General features: G+C 46.5%; 1 protein-coding gene across 1 annotated transcript in view; it reads left to right on the plus strand.

The window, feature by feature from the left end:
• The window catches only part of CFAP77 (cilia and flagella associated protein 77), a 96,064-nt gene extending 87,599 nt beyond the window's left edge, over positions 1-8,465 (plus strand). Inside the window, exon 6 of the mRNA XM_083485366.1 lies at positions 8,157-8,465. Coding sequence (XP_083341492.1) covers positions 8,157-8,285 — 129 coding nt within the window. The 3' untranslated portion in view covers positions 8,286-8,465. The remainder of the gene's footprint in view (positions 1-8,156) is intronic.
• The last annotated feature ends 5,321 nt before the right edge of the window (positions 8,466-13,786 follow it).

Consider the following 13,786-nt stretch of genomic DNA (forward strand, 5'->3'; position numbering starts at 1 on the left):
AAACAAAAATGCTTCTATCAGGTGCCAAAAAGGCTACAGTTATAAGAGAGGGACTGACCAACGGTGGCCCAAGGGCGTGTACTTTTGCTGAGTTTGGTTCTGTTGCAGAGATAACATCAGCTTTCTCAAATATATATATTTTTAAATACCTGCTACCATGCTCTCTGCCACTTGTCACAGCATTTGTTGACAACCCTATTGAAGGTGGCTCTTGGCGTGATGGAGACCGATCTTTCACTCCCAGACAGTTTATGAAAAAGAGGGGGGGTTGAAGGGACGGGGGGGCGGGGTAGAGAAGGCTGAGAACACATCAATACCAAGGATTTTTTTAAAAGGACCTCCGCAGCCGCCATCAGCTGATGAGGCTCCTCACCTGAGCCCCCCAGCGCACCGCCTCCAATTAAATCAAAATGGTCTGTTTTTAATGGTCTTTTACACTGACAAGTGGGCGATCATTCTGGGCCACGCTAGCTGTCAGGCATCCGAAGCAAAATCTCCGTTGATAATGCCCAATGGTTCCAATTAGGAACCGAGGCCGCGCCTGGCGCGCTAACGATCCCCCAGCTTCCCCCTAGGCCCCTTCGGCACTGGCTGTTGCACGGTACCTCCGCCTCCTCCGCCACAAATTACTGACACAAAACGGAGGCGCCCCGGCGTCTCCTCACCACGCCAGGCCCAGGCTTGTAGGGCTTAATGAGGCGATGGAAGTTTTTTTTCTCCTCCCGCCTTTCCCGCTAAAATCTTTTCTTGTTTGACAGCTGCTCGAGTGTTGACCTTATAAAAGATTTAGTGTTTCTCATTATTTTCTGCCAAGCCTCGCAAGTGATGGCTTTTGCGGATATCATTTGCATCCGTGTGTGTGTGTATATATACAGAGAGATGTGGTATAGGGTGTGTACCTGAGCACATCTGTGTGTTTCCGGGTTCCAGGGGCGACACTGTTGTTCCCTTCTCCGATAAAGGCCTCGTGTCTTTAAACTCCCCCAGGCCACAAAAATAAGAGATGGGTTTGCCAGGGAAGAAACTCAAATTAGTAGGTGCTTTAACAACAACAGCAACAAAACACTCACAACAAGTGCCAGCCCTATGAGGCCAGAGGCAGAGGGCCTCAAGCACTTCGGAGCAATGTATGCATTCAGGAGGAATGCTCATGGTATGCAGGAGGCAGAGAGTTGTGCGTTCCCCGCCACATCAAAAACTCACCGCCCTGGGAAAGCTAGCACGTCACGAAGTCAGGATCTAGCTTGGCTTATCTTCACAATCTGCTACTTTTTCTGTGGATAAGAGAGGTTTGTTTTGTTTAGTTTTGTGGGATGAGGGGCACATCACCATTTCAGTGTTTTCTGTCTGGCTGTGCATCTTCCTCGTGCATTGAGACATCAGAAGGGAATTTGGCACAAAATATTCAGAGCACACCATTCCCAGCTCTCCTGGCTTGGCATGGTCTAGGGAGGGCCAAATCGCACCACTTGCATGTGTGTTTGCCCTTAAGCCTGTCGTAACTGTGATTCCTAGTGCATACTTAAGATCACATTTGCACATCAGGCTGAGGGGGGCAAGTCAGGTCAATCTGTATAGGAATGATCCAATATAAAAATTCGCAAACCTGCCTAGAAGAGCGATTTTCCTAGATTTTTGCGTTCCTGTCCCCAGTAAAACAAAAACAAAAACACTGCTCCTGGTTTTTGTTTAGGGGGACATTTTGTTTTCATTCTTACTATGCAGTAGCAGAGTTTATGTATTTATTTAATCTACAGGCGGTGACCATTCTGTGTGTGTCTGTTTGACACGTGACCACTGATGCCCACGCAGTTTTTGGCCCCGGAAGAGGGCAGGGGTGGAATGGGCTTACACACGACTGCTGCCAATCACAATGAACCAGAACACAACTCCCGCACAAAGAGGGAATTGCCTGTCTTTATTGCATTTACGTCCCACCATTCCATCATGGATCTCAATGTGATCCACGGTTCTCCCCCTCCTCATTTAATCCCCACAACAACCCTGTGAGGTAGGTTAGGGTGAGAAACAGTGACTGGCCCAGGATCACCCAGTGAGCTTCATGGCCAAGTGGGGATTTGAACCCTGGTCTCCTGGGTCCTAGACCAATACTCAAACTACTAGACCACACTGGCTTCTTAAGTGACTCCCACCCCACCCTGGTGTACAGGTGTTAAATCTCTGATGGGGTGGGCAAGAGGAGAAGCAGGGGTGTAGGAAGGGGGGCGGTGGGGGCGGTCTGCCCTAGGTGTCATCCATGAGGGGGGGTGACAAAAAGGCACACCGTGAGGGGCTCGCCCCACTGACCCTGTGCGTGGCAGCTCCCCCCCCCCCACCAGGTACATGGCATGGCCCCCACTCCGAGCACCCATGCAGCTAACTCCGCCACTGAGGAGAAGCAGTTGTACTTTGACTCAGTTACATACTAGAATGCCTGATTTTGGGGAGGGGGGTTGCACCCAAATCATGATTAATGTTATACACATTATTTACACACAGAGACAAGTTTATTTTCATAATGTACTTGATGAGATTATTGGGATTATTGGATTTGGTCCTGAATCATAGAATCAGGTATTGGAGGGGACTCAAAGAGCATTCTAGTCCAACCCTTGAAATGCGTATGAGAGTGGTTAAAATCCTGCAGAAATTTCATCAGAAATCAAAAGCTCTCCATTCTAGGCACCCTCAAATGTCCTTGTTCCAAAGCCAGCAACAAGTTTAGACTTCCTGAAAAATAAAACCACGAATATTGACTGACGGAGTCTTATCCGAACCTGGGATGTGCTTGTTTTATCATTTTAAAGCATTATTTTGCTACAGGGGTGGCTTAGGGATGTGTTTCATGCTCCTGGTACTTTGTTCTGCCCCTAACACTAGGGGTTTTCATGGAATCTAATCTGTTTGTATTCTAATACAAATGGACCTCTTAGAGTCCTAGCCTTACTGGGATACACAGGACTCCAGGGAACTGGGAAGTCTGACAGGCAGCCAATCCTAGCTGGGAACTTCCTACACAACCAGCCTGAGTACAACCTCCACAGCAAAGGAAAGTGGACTACCTAATATCATGGCAGCCGTCAATGTCATTAACAGGTGATTGACTCTGCCCACCTATGATCAATGATCCTGGGTGAATTTAACATCCATGCAGAGGCTGTTGCTAGACCAGCTCAGGACTTCACAGTCTTCATGGCAACCATTACACTGTCTCAAATTGTCATCTATCTAAAACACTGAGCCGGGCATGATTTAGTCTCTGCTCAGAGTGATGTGAGGGATGGCTTGAGGGTACGGGATGCTGATGTCACACTGCTATGGTCTGAGCACCATCTGGCAAAATTTGGATTGGTGGTGGCAATCACATCCCTTGTTAGGGTGGTAGACCTGTTTGGAAGGTCCATCTCCCAGGAGACTGATGGAACCTGATGTTCTATGGGATTTTCCAGTGGTGAAAGCCAACAATCACAGTGAAGCCATGGTCAGAATGATGACAACAATTAATTTATATATCACTTACATGCCAAAAAGGCTTCTAAGAGGTTTAAAATTGTAAAACTGCTGGTAAAAATAAATCTGCAAGTAATTAAAATATACAAGAAAAAAATTCTGCCAGAATGTTTAAAACCTCAAAAATCAAAGTTTACAATACAACAAACCTTTAAACAGCATAGCAAGACAATACAACAATTGAAATTATTCATTGAGGAGGTTTAGGTCAAGTTGGAGGTCAGGGGAACAGTTGTCTAAACAGGCATGACTTCAATAGCCAGGGGAATGCCAATGCTGATGGGGCTCTCCCATTTCTGCAGGGTAGGCATTGCACAACAATGGTGCTATCAGTGAAAAAAGCCCACCTCCACATTCCTGTGTTAAGAAGAGACGGGTGGTTTACACCATTGGCCCTGAGTGTCCACTATCAAAGCAGCCAGAGCTGTGGATTTCAGGATCCCACCAACACATTTGGCAGGGTATACGTGTGTGTGTCACAGCTGGGGAGAGAAGGGTTACAGAGTAAATGTCATTTTATTTTCCAATACAGAGTTTAGAAGCAGAACAAGGGGTGATTAGGGTCTGACAGTTTTAATGCACAATCCTGTCGCTTTCTGCTGTCAGATACAGACCTCTAACCTCAAGTTCCCTTGCTGTGGCTTTAACGACTGACCTGGGATTAATCCATACTTTTCAAGTGCCCCTAATAATGAGAGAAGCTCTCATTTTTTTTCATAGAAATAAATAAATGGCATTATTCCTCTCTGGTGCTGAGACTAGGAATGTTCGTGCCCAGGCAGGCATTTTGCTCCCAAGAAACAAACCAGATCATACAAATTCAAAGAAAAAACTGTCTCTGAGAAATCTCAAACAAGAGTATAATGTGGGTATTACAACTGGACAGATTTGGAGATTATTTGGCAGACTCAGGAGCCAGAGAGTATCTACTGCTGAAAGGCTCACAGATGCTCACACAAACCTAACCTTTTCAGACCTTATTGTATCAAAACAACAATAGGACTGCTATCTGGTGCTTTCTAATCAGCATGATCTGGCCAGAGTAAAAGAGTTTCCACTTTCTCCCACCACTGCTTCTACAGCAGAGTTTCATGGCTGGATGTGATTCACTGTGTTAGTCTGTATTAGAGGCATTCCACCAGGCCGGCTGCTCATACTAAGCCTGACGGTTGCCTTTTTCATCTGTTGCCTTGGAAGCATTTCTCCACATCCACCTCCCTGCCAATTTCTACAAGGGCCACCCTGATAACTCGTAGACATCCAGTGAGGTTGGACAGATAAAAGGAAGTACTGCTTCACGCAGCACATTTTTAAACTATGGAACTCACTCCCACAAGAGGCAGTGATGGCTACCAACCTACACGACTTTAAAAGAGGATTAGACAAGTTCATGGAGGAGAAGGTTTTTGATGGACACTAGCCATGATTGCTATGGTCAGGGGCAGTAATGCTTCTGAGTACTGTTTGCTGGAAATCACAGGAGGGGAGAGTGCTCTCTGCTTGGGTTCTGGTTGAGGGTTTCGAACTGAGTCATCTTGTTGGCCACTGTGAGAACAGGATGCTGGACTATATGGGCCATTGGACTGATCCAGCAGAGCTCTCTTGATGTTCTCATGAGACAAAGGGGGAGGAAGCTGACAGACAAGGGCCACTCCTGGACTAGATGTAAGAAGGCAGGTAGATGAGGACCAGCTGGAGGAGGATGGAGGGGGAGGGGAATGGCTGCACCTGTCATTGGCTCTGACTCCACCTACAGTTGGCCTCCCTACCTTCTTCCCCATGACTCCCAATTACCCACAACTACCACCTGACTCCTCATATCTTAGCATGCACTGGGTGTGATTCCTGGCAAAAAGGAGCCCAAACCAGGTCAGGGACTCATTCAGAGATGCAACAGAGACTTCCCTCTGTGAATGGCGCCTTGGGCTTACATTATTCTAATTATTAAGGCTCTAACATGCCTCTTTTTTAGCATACACAGCAGACAGTTTGGGAATTCATATTCTGAAAATGACATTGAAGCAGAACCTAACAGTGTCTATCTGCTTAGTTCGAAGGGAGCCAAGGGAGATCCACCACCCTCACCCTCAAAAAAAAAAGAAAAAGGAAAAGAAAGCCTGATTATACAGGAGTCTAATTATGGATTTAGATATCTAACTTGGAAAATGCCAAGTGATCTGCTCTAATGAGATTTGAGGACTTAATACCTGAATGTCCACAATTATGTTTGTAGCTGGAGGTTCGTCTGCCAATCAGAAAATTAGCCTTTGGTATCGGAGTAGTTCATTAAGCCTTGTTGATGATGGTAGGATAAGGTTCCCAAAATGGACCTGAGACAAAGGACTTAATCAACCATTCCCAGAGGGTGGGAAGCCTCATGGGCAGATTGGATAGTTAGAGGCAAGGAAACACCATTGAAAACAGGCAAGAACAGGTCGGCCTCTTAATTCTCTTGGACCTCTCCTAGGGAACTGCCTCAGATCAGGTTGAAAGTTGGTGCATCTAGACCAGTGCTGTCTACTCTGTCTAGCAGCCACCATCAAGGGACACTGGCAAAAACTATTCTGTTCCATTACCTGCTCCCCATTCTGCCTGACTTAGGAGTGGGGAACATTTTTCAGCCAGAGGGCCATAATCTCCTCTCGGCAGTGGCGTAGCGTGTGGGGTGCAAGGGGGGCCAGCCGCACCGGGCGCAACATCTGGGGGGGGCGCGCTCGCTGCCTCCGGAGTCGCCGAAGAGCCTCGGGCGCAGGCTGTAGCAGAGCCGCATGTCTCGCGGAACCCACGAGCTGTGCGCGTGTCCGGGCTGAAGGCATCCGGCAGGCAGCGGCTCTCAGCGCTCGCCGCGGTCCCCGCGCGTCAGGGCCGCGGAGGATGCGCCAGGCAGCCCCTCCTCACAGCCCCGCCTCCGCCGCTGCTGCTGCAGCTGCTGGGCCATGTTGCATTTTCCTCACCTCTCTGCCCCCCTCCTCCTCTGAGCAAGCGGCGTCGTTTGGGCGGCAGCGCCAGCGGCAACTCGCCTCAGATCACCTGACGCGGCAGGTTAGGGGTTGGGAGGGCGCAAATTACTTGCCTTGCCCCGGGTGCTGACAACTCACGCTACGCCGCTGCCTCTCAGTAAGCTTTCAGGGACCATGTGCAGGTGGTGGGTGGGCCCAGAGGCAAAAGTGGGTGGAGCAACAAATGTAAATGTTACCTGGCAGCAGTATTATTATTATTATTATTATTATTATTATTATTATTATTATTATCATCACATTCCCCATACTATTAACTCAAAGCAGCTTTCAGTAAGCTCCCACTCATACCCCATCCATTGCTCCACCCACTTTTCTTCTGGCCCCACCCACCACTGTGATGTGGCCCCTGAAAGCACTCGAAAGGGAATGTGGCCCTCAGACTGGAAAAGGTTCGCCACTTTGTGCTGTAACAAAGACTTTAGTAGATACACATCGAAAACCCACCTGAAAAGTTACACAAATATCCTCTTGTCTTCCATGGCTCATTTATGGCCTCTGTCTCCGAGTAGAATGTCTTAGTCCTGCCTTTTTTGTGAATATGGAGGTGCTTTAGATTTTAGCTTTAACTCTGTTTTATGTTGGTTTTAATGAATGTTTGTAAGTTGCTTTGAGTTCTTTTGTGTAAGAAAAGAGACTAATAAGTAATAATAATAATAATAATAATAATAATAAGCATAATAATATCATGGCAGCTCGAATAGTAATTGCAACTCAGTGGCAAACAGCTCCAAATCTTACATGGGGCACTTGGTACCATTCATATTGGAATACAACTTATAATGGAAAAAACATATGCATAATCTGATATTTTGACAGGGACTAGAACCTTTCTATATGATTTGACATTCCTTTATTGCATATACAGTGGAAACATCATTTCAAGACAACCTTCAGTAGCAGCCTGGCAAATCTGCAAAATAATAATAATAATAATAATAATTCTTTATGTGAAGGCCAGTGGCGTAGCGTGGGTTGTCAGCACCCAGGGCAAGGCAAGTAATTTGCGCCCCCTAACCCATGGATTTGCGCCCCCTAACCCGTGGATTTTCGCCCCCTAACCCTAACCCCCAGATGTAGCGCCCGGTGCGGCCGGGCCCCCCTGCCCCCCCCACGCTACGCCACTGGTGAAGGCAACTTTTATCCTTGCTTTCTTCATTGATGGCTTGGACTTTGTCATTCAACCCATATGCAAGTGTACCTTTTTCTCAGGACCGGTCCACCCATCAGGTGGGGTAAGGAAACCACCTAAGGTGGCAAAAGGCCAAGAGGCAGCAGCCCCATGGAGACCCTGCCCACCCCACCACTGGTAGCAGCAGTAGCACTGGCTTCTGGTGAAATCTTGCAAGCTCTCAGTGGAAGCTACTGCTGCCACTTCACAGGCAAGTGGCACACAACCCAGTTAAGCGAGGCAACAGCAGCGCAGCTACATTACCGTTTCACCTCTGGCGATGAAACAGAACACGCGTCCTTTACTTATTCCATGTGCTTAGTTTATAGTTTTGTTTTTCATCTTTTAATGTCCATCATTATAATTATTTTCTCTGTTTCATGCACATTATAAAATTAAATTTAAAAAATCATTGCAGCAACGATAATGTGACCAATGTCCATCTCATCTCCCTCCAGATATGTCCACACCTCTCCACCTTCCAAGACAAGGAATCGTACCAGAGGGCTCTGAAGGCCTTCCAGTCAGAAATCCCTGTGAGGCTTGGGCCCCTGGCGCAGGGCCTTTACACCACCACTGCCTGCTAAGGATCATCCAGAGGAAAAAACAGAGAATCAAAGCTCCATCTTCTGCACAGCCTGGGCATCCTACTATAATCTTCCATTGCATGTTTCAGATTTCAGGTCTATGTTTGTATTTGTGAAGTTGATTACGCTCATAATTGACTAAGCACCTTCTGTCTCTACATTAAACATTTATTCAGTTAATTCATTTGTCAGTTAATTCACTGGAAGCATTTTTTATTTTTAAAAAAACTCTGCTGTTGACCCAAAAAATGGTACTGTAGTAGCTTGCATAAGGTCAGGACTGACCAAGGCAGTCTCTGCCCCAAGCACCTTACAAATCTAATAGTCCAGAGTTCATACTGCAAATACATTCTGACACTTTGAATGTTTTTTTCTGTAAGCTGCTTAGAGGTTCTGTTTGCAATCAAGCAGTGTATAATTTTTGTGAAATAAAAGAAGCAGATAATGAAACAACACTATGTCATTCGCAGCTTTTAAAGAAGTGTGCTTAACATGACCATTCCCCCCCCCAAAAAAAAATGTTTATTGGTTTTTCAAAAAAGCAGCATGTGAGTAAAATAAACAATACATGAAACAAAAAAGCACATATAGTGGAGCACTTATGCCAGTTGTAGAAATAAAGGTGTAATTCAGTTATGTTTATTACAATAAAGAAGGTTCTGTGGAGGAAGCTGCCTTCAGAATGCCTCATACCATAAGAGACGGGGTAAAGTCACATGGAGACCAAGTATCCTCTCCATCACAAAGACAATGATCTGCTTACAGAATTCGCTCCCACCAGAGGCAGTGATGGCCACCAACCTCAACAGCTTTAAAATAGGATTAGACAAATTCATGGAGGAGAAGGCTTTCAATGGCTGCTAGCCACGATGGTAACTAACTATGCTCTTCTTCCACAGCTGGAAACCACAGGGTGGGAGAGGGCTATGCTTGCAGGTTTCTGCTTAGCCACTGTGAGAACAGGATGCTGCACTACATGGCCTGATCCAGCAGGCTCTTACAGCTGTATCAATCAAACATGGGAGATAATGTGAGGATAAGACTGATAAAATGATCGGGCTGTAACACAGTTGATAATGTGTTCTGCCAGGGGGCTATATAATTCACTGTTTTTATTAATAAAACTCGCAAGGGGGAATCATGCAAACATCAAAATGGTGAAATCTCTTGTGTCCCCTAAGCACCCTGCAATGTGTTCAGCTACTGCAGCACCCCACACTCTTCCAAGCCATCTATCATGAGAGGGGCTGGATGGAGACTGTGACTGCTTTATTTTTGAAGCAGCACCATCAGCAACGAGATCTTTATCTAAAATGGGGTCAGGAACCCCAGACCTGGGGGCCAGAGGCAGCCCCCCTTCTCTCTGGCCCTCAGAACTCTCCCTAGGGTCATGCCCTAATAGTGTTTGGAGTTTATATGTATTAGCGGACACTTTGCTTAGCAATAGATCCACCTGGAGCACACCTTACCCTGACTGCCATCACACTGAGTCACACCTGAGTATGAAAGTAAGAAATATAAGTTTATTGTAGGAAACACACACTTGATAGAAAAAGATGCCCGGTTCTTGCTCTTTCATGTCTGCAGGGGAGAGAGGCCTAAGAATGGGGTCTCCTCTCCCAAGGTGGAGAGAGCCAGAGGAGGGCAGGTGTGGGGTGAGGAGGAAGAGAAAGTCAAAAGAAATGGGGTGATGGAAGGTGGAGAGGGGTAAGTCCTCTATAGTTTGGAAGGCGTTTGACAATAGTGTTCTGTTCCTTCTCTGACAGTTCTCTAGATAGGGTGGTAGAGGGATAGAGAAGAGAGAGAAAGGGCTGACAGAAAGAGAAAGAGGTAGCAGTGAGAGAGAAAATGAAGAGGAGGCAGAGAGAGAGAGAGAAAACGGGAGGTAGCAAGAAAGGGAGGGAAATGAGAGGGGAGGATGGCCCCTGTCAGATTACCACCCTGAGAATGTGACACCCAGACAGAAGAGAGACTCCTCAACCCTGCCCAGAACCAAGATAATGCTTTGATCCCCTCAAAAGGGAGACTTGTGTGTAGCTTCTAAGAAATGGAATGTTTTCTTAGACATTCAACAGCAGAGCATCGTCAAAGGCATTCTGGTAAAAGGAAACTAGTAAAAGTATAGGCCCAAAACCTAAGTTTATTAGTCTTTGAGTATTACGAGAGTAGTTGCAATTTATTTAAAAAATAAAGTAAATAACCGCAACAGGTGATCTCAAAATAAGAACCTAAGAAGAGCCTTCTGGATCAGGCCAATGGCCCATCTAGTCCAGCATCTTGTTCTCACAGGGCCCAAGCAGATGCCCACAATAAGAACCCAAGAACAAGAGTACTGTACTCTGCGCACCTGTGATTCCCAGCAGCTGTTATTTAGAGGATTTGTCCACACTTCTGCATGTCCCATGCCTAGAAAGCATGAGACCAATGGGTTTTCTGCCCCCTCCTATGCTTTCTAGGCATGAGTATGAACAGGTTTTTTAAAAAATTGTCCTGCTGCTATCCCCAGGAAAACCCACTTTTTACTGCTGAATTGGAACAAACGTCAATCTACAGGAAAGAAACAATTGATGTTCGTTCCGATTCAGAGGGAAACAGCAGGTTTTTCTGGGGGAAAGCAGCAAGGAATGCTGGAGTGTGGTCTAGCCCAGAGGCAGACAGCCTCCAGAAGTGGATGTAGAACACTAGAAGAGCCTGACTGCTGAGTCAGGCCAGTAACCCATCGAGTCCAGCCCACAAACAGGACCTAAGTGCAACAAGCAAGCTCCCCACCTGCAACTAGTATTCAGAGGCATTCTGCCTCTGACCATGGAAGTACTAAGTGGCCATCGCAGCAAATAGTATCCTCCATGAATTTGCCTAATCCTCTTTTTAAAGGACATCCAAATCGGTGGCAGTCACTCCCTCTTGTGGCAACAAAATTCAATAGCTTAGTAATTCTGGCATGTGACTCGCACGTACAATTTTTGAAATGCAGTCTTGATTACCTGTAAGAGGCAAGTTTGCTGGGAACCCCCCTCTCCAAACTAAAACTCTTCCCTCTTCCCACTACTGCATTTGCTAACAGCTGCCATGGAGGGATTCCCTGCCTGGGCATTTTGTAACAGAGGTTCTCTGTCAAATGGGCTTCCCTTATGCCTTCCCTTGAACCATCCCACTTCCCAGATCGGATAGTCACTGTTCTTGCTTGCCTCCTATCTTTCAAATCTCTCTCTCTCTTTCTCTCTCTCTCTCTCTCTCTCTCTCTCTCTCTCTCTCACACACACACACACACACACACACGAATGCCTCCTTGTCCTGTAGTGACACCCACTGGTAACTCCAATGTCATTTCAAACTCCCATCAACCAAGTTCTTCCCTTCCTTACATTCTCATCTCTCTTTTTTGGAGGTGAATGACTTATATGGAAAAGCTGGTTCTCCTTTCCTTTTAAAAATCATATTTCTGACACCCTTTCACCCTTTTTATTGCCACGAAACCTTGACCACATTCACACCATAGATTTAATGCACTGTGATACCATTTTCAACAGTTATGGCTTCCCCTAAATAATTCTGGGAACTATGGTTTGTCAAGGGCGCTGAGAGTTGCTAGGAGACCCCCACCCCCATTCCCCTTCCTGAGCTACAAATCCTGGAATGGTTTAACAATCAATCCCTTTTCACAGGAAACTCTGGGAATTAATGGTGGCTCTGTGTATCATTGCAGGTACTAGAGGGCACCGAGGGGCGGAGAGCAGGCAGGGGCGGGGCGTGCCACCTGCGGGGGTGGGGCATCCAGCGCAGGGGGGGGACACCTGCCATGGCACCCTGCCGGGATGGTGCTGCCGAGGACGGTGCGCTCCCCCCGCACTCCTCTTCCACCAGTGGAACAGGCCTAGGCAAACTCGGCCCTTCAGATGTTTTGGGACTACAACTCCCATCATCCCTAGCTAACAGGACCAGTGGTCAGGGATGATGGGAATTGTAGTCTCAAAACATCTGGAGGGCCGAGTTTGCCTATGCCTGTACTAGAACATAAGAACCTGAGAAGAGGTTGCTGGGTCAGGCCAGTAATGCATCTGGTCCAGCAGCCTATTATCACAGTGGTTACACACCTGGAGATGCCAGGGGATTGAACCTGGGACCTTTTGAATGCAAAGCAGATACTTTACCACTGAGCTACAGCCTCACAGCCCATCTATCTGGATGGGGAGGTGTGTCGGAATTCCTGGGTTTTGTGTGGCTGGAAAATACTCTACTATGAGAGTCACATCCAGTGCCCTACCCACTCTTGCCTCTGGCCCCACCCACCAGTGACCAACAGACGCTGGAAGGCAATCCTGGTCATTTCAAGACTGATGACATCATATTCTGGATGGCTATTTGACTATCCTCCAGATGCCGAATAAATAAGCTTTTTTCAGAGGGGAAACCCTCAAGAGGACTCTGAGCAGAGCATGAAGTTCATTAGCATGCAAATATCAACAGAAGTATAGTGTCCAGATCAAGGGAAGTAATAGTACTGCTCTTTTCTGCCTTGGTCAGACCCCACCTGGAGTCCTGTGTCCAATTCTGGGTACCTCAATTTAAGGATATTGACAAGCAGGAATGTTTGCAGAGGAGGGTGACCAAGATGATCAAGGGTCTGCAAAGCAAGCCTTATGGGCAACAGTTGAAGGAGCGGGGTCTGTTTTGCCTGGAAAAGAAGAGACTGGGAGGCGATATGATAGCCATCTTCAAATGTCTAAAGGAAAATGGAGCAATCTTGTTTTCTCCTGCTCTGGAGGGTAGGACTCGAATCAATGACTTCACTCTCCAAGAAATTCTGACTAAACATTAGGAAGAACTTTCTGACAGTAAGAGCTGTTTGACAGTGGAATGGTCTCTGGAGGTGGTAGACTCTCCTTTCTGGAGGTTTTTAAGCAGAGGTTGGACGGCCAACTGTTATGGATGTTTTAGCTCAGTTTCCTGCATTGCGGGGTGGGGGTGGGGGTGTGTGAACTAGATGACCCTTCCAACTCTACATTTCTATGATTCTATACCTGGCTAAGGGTTCAAATGGCTTTTTAATGTCTAAATAAATAAATAAATATTCCAGCCAACAAAAAAAGGCCTGAGACTTCTTGGCTAGTGACCCAGCTGCTGGTAAAGAAACAGTATCAGTAATCAACAACCCTGTAAGGTGGGGTGCTGCTGTGACGACCATACTGCAGGTAAGAAAGGTAAGGCAAGTGCAGAGATGGAGCAAACAGCAATTTCAGAGCTCATTGCTCTGTCCCTTGGTCACTGTGCTACACAAGCTTCTTTAACCAAGATGATGAAAAGGATTGAAGTCACTCCCATATCAGGAAAAGTTAAATCCACCCCACTTGACCAGAATCTGCTTCTCAGAGGTACCTTGCCACTGAATATGGAAGTCTCAGTCAATGATCCCAGGCTAATAGAAATATATAAATCAATCCTCCATTAATATATGTGGATTTTTTTTTAAAAAAAAAAGCTATCAGCTAGTTGCTGTCTTG

This window comes from Podarcis liolepis, assembly GCF_965112155.1.
Source record: "Podarcis liolepis genome assembly, chromosome: Z".
Classification (NCBI taxonomy): domain Eukaryota; kingdom Metazoa; phylum Chordata; class Lepidosauria; order Squamata; family Lacertidae; genus Podarcis; species Podarcis liolepis.